The 7518-nt window shown below is 43.7% G+C and overlaps 1 protein-coding gene across 1 annotated transcript; it reads right to left on the reverse strand.

Annotated features, from left to right (window-relative positions):
* On the reverse strand, positions 1–3618 carry RPL14 (ribosomal protein L14). The gene is made up of 6 exons (XM_008709974.2): positions 3544–3618; positions 2926–3027; positions 2009–2103; positions 691–790; positions 542–595; positions 1–329 (listed from the first exon to the last, which is right to left on the reverse strand). Exons 1-6 carry the CDS (start codon positions 3544–3546, stop codon positions 48–50), a joined length of 636 nt encoding a protein of 211 aa, XP_008708196.2. The 5' UTR covers positions 3547–3618; the 3' UTR covers positions 1–47.
* Between the last annotated feature and the right edge of the window lie 3900 nt (positions 3619–7518).

Raw genomic sequence — 7518 nt, forward strand, 5'->3', positions numbered from 1 at the left:
TGTCAGAAAGAACCTTTATTGTTGTTTTTAATAGCCTCTTATGCTTTTTATGCTTTCTTGCCAGATGCCTTTGGAGCAGGTACTTTCTGGGCTGGAGCTTTCTGACCCTTCTGAGCCTTTGGAGGTGCCGCCTTCTGGCCTGCAGCTTTCGGGGCAGGAACCTTCTGGGCTGGAGCCTTTTTGCCTGCAGCGGCCAGCTTTTTGGCTGGAACCTTCGCAGCAGCAGCTGCTGCAGCCGCACCCTTAGCAGCAGGTGCTTTTTTAGGAGACGCTTTCAGGAGAGCTGCTTTTTGTAGCTTCCTAACTTCAAGCTTGATTATTCTGTTCCTCTGAAAAATTTCAGTGTAAGTTATTATCCCGTATGCAAACAAAAAACTATTTTGCTGTTCATCCTATATGTATAGAATGCATAGCAAGAAAACAAACCTTATGTCTAAAACCCCTATGAATTCAACTTTGGTCTATTAAGCTTGGACAAGCAGAATTACCACACAAGTTTAGGGTTAGAATATAAAAATCCTGTAATAATTTAAAAACTTACCATTTTCTTTGCCTTCATGACTTTGTAACGATCAAAATCTGTCATCTTGGCTTTCTGTTAAAAAATAAAGTAAATAAATAATCGCTCATACCACCTACCACCCCTCCAAAAAAGATAAGGTCACAATTCAAATGACCCTAAGCCATTACCCTTTCCCTGGCTTCAATCTTCTTGGCCCATCTTGTGGCGGCCCATTTCGTATTGATATCTGCCTTCTGCCAGGCTTGTCGGACATATTTCTGGCGGGCACTAGGAAAGAGCCAAGATCAGACTAAGAAATCAGCTTTGAGACCTCTAAACGCACAATTTATACCCCCTTAAGTTAAAAAGCATAAGCAAAATGATGTCAAAAGCACCCTTCTCATTCATTACACCTCCAGCCCTAGGTGACACCATATGCCACATACCACTTGGCACACTGTATCTTATTGGAATGTTGTTCACTAAACCAGGATGTCTTATAATCCCAAACACATGATTTTATTTATTTTTAAAGTAAGCTCTAGGTCCAACACGGGGCTTGAACTCAAGAGTCACATGCTCTACTGACTGAGTCAGCCAGGAGCCCTTCAAACACACCACTTTAACAAGAAATGCAAACGAGGTCATTTCTGTATTTAAAAATTACCTCTCATCTTGCAATATACATCACTCTACTGTAGTGGATGTAAAGAAAGCAATTTCCTTTTCATAAAGAATGAGGTAAACCTAATCCTCAGGCCTTTTGTACAATGATGCTTAAAGAGATGTGGCCAAACACCACAAAATCTAATTACAACCATCTTGAATTCAAATATTTCTTTCAAATATTCAAGTATCAAAACCCTGCATGCTTAAAAAATAAACCAGCAATACATGTTACGTGTTTCACTGTGACCGTCTCTGTAGCTGAAATAGCCCAATAGTAACCACCACAGTTTTAACTTCCAAAATCTACATCACATCAAGAAAGAATCACTACTGATTTCCTCAATTCCCTATAAGGAGTTGGGAATAGAACCTCCTCAGGAGCTGTCAAAACGAGATGACGTACGTCAAATACTTAATAACTGACACACACTAAAAGCTCAACTAATGACAGCTAGTATTGTGAGAGACAAGATTAGTATTTTTGTTTTGAAGCTAAAGGTAACTAAAATATGTTTGGGAGACCAGAACTCCTTAGGGAGGTCTTTGTTGTATAAATCCTGAAAGGGTGCAAGAAAAAGGATGGTAAATCTGGATAAAGACAAAGCCAGAGAACTGGCAGGGTGGAAAGATAATCACAGGACATTTAAAAAGTAAACAATGGCCATCCACTTCTACACTGATAATCCCTCTTCCGAATTGCTCTTACTCTTCAACACTGTATACTACATTCTCAAGAAACAAACAAGATAGCGAAACTTTTTTTTTTCAATTAAACTAAGCAAACTTTTACCAGTATAAGCAAAGCTGGGGGAGGGATATTGGTTGGTGGATAGTTACCTGTGAGGGAATTTGAGGATGAAGTCAGTGAGCTGCATGCACTTGAAAGGCATAGCCTGTCTCCTTACCTGAGTGCATGGTCCATCAACCAAAGCCTAGAACAAGTATAATCAACAAATCTCAGTGCAGAACATAATAGCAACCCAAGCAGATTTTCTATACATTTGTCCTTTCAGAATCACCAAATCTCTACTTAAATGCTTTTTTTTTTAAAGATTTTATTTATTTATTTTACAGAGATAGAGACAGCCAGCGAGAGAGGGAACACAAGCAGGGGGAGTGGGAGAGGAAGAAGCAGGCTCATAGCATAGGAGCCCGACGTGGGGCTCAATCCCATAACGCCAGGATCACGCCCTGAGCCGAAGGCAGACGCTTAACCGCTGTGCCACCCAGGCGCCCCTCTACTTAAATGCTTTTAAGAAAGATGAAACCATTGTTAATAGTGCAGCCTATAACCTAACTACATGTAACTTACTTGACAATTTTTAAGTCTTTAAAATCCTTATGTTTCCAACAATCACCGTTATGTTCATTCACAATCTTTGGTCAATGTCTTAGTCTGTGGTTCTCAAATACCAACAATAGCATACAGGGGCATAGAAAGCTATGTGCCTAGCTTTGTTCTAAACTCGATTTACATATAGTAACTCATTTAAACCTCACCAATGTTTCAACCCATAATTAGTTAAAAGGTCTGACTAGCTTAAAATGGCAGAGGTAATACTCAAACTCAGTAGTATTGGCCAACTCAAGTCTGTGCTTGAAATCCCCATTTCGCACTGCCTGTCTCCTCAATGGTAAAACAAAGCTACCACCCAACATTCCTACCTTAGAGGGCCGTTGGAAACATTACCACTACCATCTATACTGTATTATCATTCATTAGCATGTGAAACTGACACTTTCCTTACACTTACCCTGTTCTGATCAATAACATCTACAATTGCGACCAGCTTCCCGGCATGAGGCCCAAAGGAGACGTAGGCCACCCGGCCAACCTCCACGAAACGCCTGAACACCTAAAATCGAGGGGAAGGGATAGAGTGAGACTTATTAAAAATACTTATTAGTGTTTAAGATTTTGCAGTTCACGGACAGTGTAACTAAGTATAGAGAAAAAAAAAAAAAAACAACGTTGCGGGAACATGCCCTAATGCCATGGGAAGACCCGATGGATGAAATACGCAGAGCCGGAAGCGGCAAAAGCCGGGATCCCGCTGGCTTCCAGGCGTATGGGGCCTCCAAAGTCCCTGCCCGCCTGGGCCCCGGTACGCCCTGGCCCTCTCCAGCTTTCCACCTCTGGCGGCCACTGCGCGCACGCGAGTTCCACGGCGTGCCAGGCCTGCACGGCCCTCCACGCGCTCGTCCGCCGCACGCCCAGAAAATTCCTAAACTCCGTGCTCCACCCGCCCAGGGACCCTCACCGCACGCTACCTAAAACCCGATGGGCGTCGTTCCAAGTTTTCGTTCCCCCTACCAGGCGGAGGTGGAGCGGCATGGCCTCTAGACCAGGAGCCCCAAACAGCAATACTCACCATGTTGGCGGCGTTCGGCGAGAAGGAAGAAGGCCCGCCCAACCGTGCGCATGTGTAGAAGGTCGCCCCGCCCCTGCGATTAACGAGCCGCCGACGTGAGCACCGATTGGTTGAGGTCGTACGTGCATACGAGCACGCATGCTCACTGGGAAAACATGGCGGGAGTCTGTCGGAGATAGCTACTCTTTTGCACAGGCAAGCCGTGAGATTAACGTTGGTGACGCGGCCTTTCTAGCGGGAGCCCGGTCATCTCTTAGGACTTTAGGGTGAAGAAGAGCATAGAAGCTATGCCTTCCATTATAACTCTGTCCACATTCCATTTTACTTCTTTTAACATTCTTCCATTTTTCCTTCCGTTACTCGTATTTCAGATTTTTGTCTAAATGTTGTTACTCATGGCTTAGTACTAGATTTTTTTCTCTTCCTAAGTGATCCCAGCAATTCTGTTAATATTTTATTTTAAAGTAATTCAGACTTAAAAGTTACAAAACTAGTACAAGTAATTTCCATAAACGCTTCTCTTAGATTTCCCAGATTTTAACATTATTTGTTTAGAGAGAGAGAGAGAGAGAGAGAGGGAGAGAAAGAAGGAGAAAGAGAATCTTAAGCAGGCTCCACATCCCGTGCAGAGCCCGACCTGGGGCTTGATCTCGTGATCCTGAAATCATGACCTGAGCCGAAATCCAGTCGGATGCTTAACCGACTAAGCCACCCAGGCACCTCTCCCCAAATGTTAACATTTTATGTTTGCTTTATTGTTCTATCATTTTTTTCTGAATAATTCGAGAGGATGTTAGACATGATGTTCCTTTATCTTTTAACAGCACTTGTGTGCTATTTCCTAAAAAATGAAGACATTATCATACATAATCAGTACAATGATCAAAATCAGGAAAATTATACTAACAATTTATCATAATTATACTATCATAATTTATTCTGTAGTTTTATTCACATGTTATCAGTTGTCCTACTTATGTCCTTTAGTGCAAATAAAAATTTTGTTTCCTGGTTCATGATCTAATGGAGGATTACAAATTGGAAGCTGTCATGTCTAGTCTTAAAATTTATAATAGTTCCTACATCTTTGTCTTTCATAATACTGACAATGTGGACTTGTAGTTTCCCCCATGATCAGATTCAGATTACGCATTTTGGTAGAAATGCTGTGCCCTGATGCAAAACATAGGAATACACACATAGGATATCTCTTTGCCTAAATATACAGTGTTACATTTCATTACTGGATTAAGGCGATCGTTGCACTGGCAATTCCCAAATGTCTTTCAGTCCTTTCCTCTAAGCTCTATGTCAATATTTTCCGGGATTGTTCTACCAGCCTCCTAAATGATCTGCTTTCTCCATTGCCTCCCTTAATCTATTCTCTGCTCATTAGACAGAGGGATCTTTTAAAACGAGTAAATCAGATAACATCACTTCATTGTTAAAACACTTCAGTGGTTTTCTACAGTATCTAAAATAAAATCTAGGGGTGCCTGGGTGGCTTAGTAGATTAAGCATCTGCCTTCAGCTCAGGTCATGACCCTGCCATCCTGGGATCGAGCCCCAAGTTGGGCTCCCTGCTAGGCAGGGGAGTCTGTTTCTCCTTCTCTCTCTCTGCCCCTCCCCCTGCTTGTGCGCGCGCTCTCTCTCTCTTTCTCTCAAATAAATAAATTCTTAAAAAAAAAAAATCTAAACTTCTTACTCTAGCCTACAAGGCCCTGCATCCTATGCTCCTATATTCAAACACACCTGTGCCATCCCTCCTTTCCCATCCTCATTGTGCCTCAGCTACACTGGTCTTGATCGGGCCAAGTTCTCTCCTGGTCTATGAGTTTTTCACATGGTGACTCCCCTTGCCAGGAATGCTCTCCCCTCTGTTCATACTCATTGGATGGCAGTGCCAATGATCTCTTGTATTTTTTCCAGATATCTCTTCTGAGAGACTTAACCTACCACATAAAAAAATAGGGTTTTTTTTTCCTTCCTCCTTTTCTAGCTCAATTTCATTTCCTCAGAGCTGTTACCACAGTTGCAATTGTTTGACTTATTCTTTGTCCACAGAGATTGTAGTTCTGTACGAGTTGGAATAAGTTCCATGAGGGCAGGACCTTGGCCATTTTTTTTTCTTTGTATGGTAGGCTCAATAAATGGGTAGTGAATGAATTAGTATTTAGGCCTTGGGATCTTACTTTATAATTTAAAAAGCAAAAGGCATGAATAAGGAAATTCATAGCAGCACTTTTTTTTGGTAATAGTCCCCAAACTGGAAACTACTCAAAGGCCATAAATAAGAGAAAGGATAAAAGTTGCTAGGAATGGAGTCAACAGCAACTATAAGGAGTGATACGGATGAACTTACACATAACACTGACTGAAATAAGCCATATACAAAGAGTATATGCTTTATGATTTAATGTAAAATTCAAAACAGGCAATCTATGATTGTTAGAAGTAATGAACATGTTAACCTTGGTGCAGGCAACAGTGGCTGGGGAGTAAGAGGCTTCCGAGCTGTTGGTGGTCTCTCTTCGTCTAGGTGCTGGTTACACCAGTGTGTTCAGCTTGTGACAATTCAGATCTTTACTCTTAGATTTGTGCATTTCTTTTCACCAAATGCACGTTTCCTGGCACTACAACCAGATAATCTGATTTGCAGGTCTAGGGAGGGGCACGAATCTGCATTTAAAAACAAGCTCCCCAGCTGGTTCACTGAAACACACTTGAAACACCTCGGGATTCTCCACAGTTACAGAATTATTTTTCAAAATTTCACTATCTGGTTATGTCACCCCTGTTTAAAATCCTCCAAATGTTCATTTTTATCCCCTATTTCTATAGAATAAAGTCCAAACTTCCTAGCCTGGCATTCAAGGCCCCCCCAATCTCACCCCAACACCTTCGTAGCTCCCCCCCCCCGGCAATTGTGCGTTCCTCACCCCTAATCCCGTTATAGCTATAAGTCTTGCGGCTATTCATGCAGTTGTGTCCCCTTTCCTAGAATATGATCCCCATTCTCCCCAAAGAATGACATCACGTCTATGAAGAAGCATCTAAAGATCCCTTCTCAAGTAAGCAACTCCAAGGCGGTTTTCAGATTTCTTCAAAGCTCCATTAGAATGGGTAGGTAAGTCCAACTGAGCCTTATGTATCTCGCGAGGTCGTGGGCGTCCAGTAATGAGCAAGAAAATCATTAACAGCTACCGACCTCAGAAACCAGACCAGACCAAGCGCAAGCTCAGGTTGGCTGCACGCCCCTTCCGGGACACCCAACGGGCTCGTCCAATCACCGAGAGGAAGGGCAACTCCTGGACCACGCCAGGATCCAAGATGGCGTCATGGACTCGCTCAGTAGTTTATTCGGCTCCTCCCTGCGGAGCCGCGCCACCACCGTACGTCGTCCCTGCTCGTCCAATCACAGAGAGGAAGGGCGAGCCGGCATCTGTGCCTGCCAACAGACGTGGCGTCCTGCAGGAGCTCTTAAGCTTGGATCCTTCGCTGGTCATTCGCGTGGGCTCTGTTGGAAGTTATGCCCGTCTGAAGCCGTGCCCCCTGCGCTTGCTTGTGGCAAGAGATGGATGTGAGGGGCAAGGCGGACGCCCCGCTTCGGGTTTCTGCCATGGAGCACCGAGCAGAGGGGTAGCGCTGGTCCCGGGTCCCGGCTGGGGGACGAGGAGGACGGCAGCAACACGGCCACTTCCCCTTAGAGTACCTGCAGGTGTCAGCTTGTCCAGAGCTGTACTCCTGTAATCAGCTGGATCCCAGAGTACCTATCATCTTCAGCTGAGTAGGTGTGTCTCGTTTGTTTCTTTCAGTCACGGATAATGGAAGCGTCAGTTGAGCAGACAGAATGTTGAGTGCCCAAAAGAGAAATCTAAGCCTGTTCAAGAAGTGAACCGAAAGCTGCCTAGAACCCAGACTTCTTTCTTGTTCCTGTAACCTTTCCGAGATGTGAACACCTCCCGGTTATAACCA

The sequence above is a fragment of the Ursus maritimus genome, unplaced genomic scaffold (genome assembly GCF_017311325.1).
Source record: "Ursus maritimus isolate PB19 unplaced genomic scaffold, ASM1731132v1 scaffold_20, whole genome shotgun sequence".
Lineage (NCBI taxonomy): Eukaryota > Metazoa > Chordata > Mammalia > Carnivora > Ursidae > Ursus > Ursus maritimus.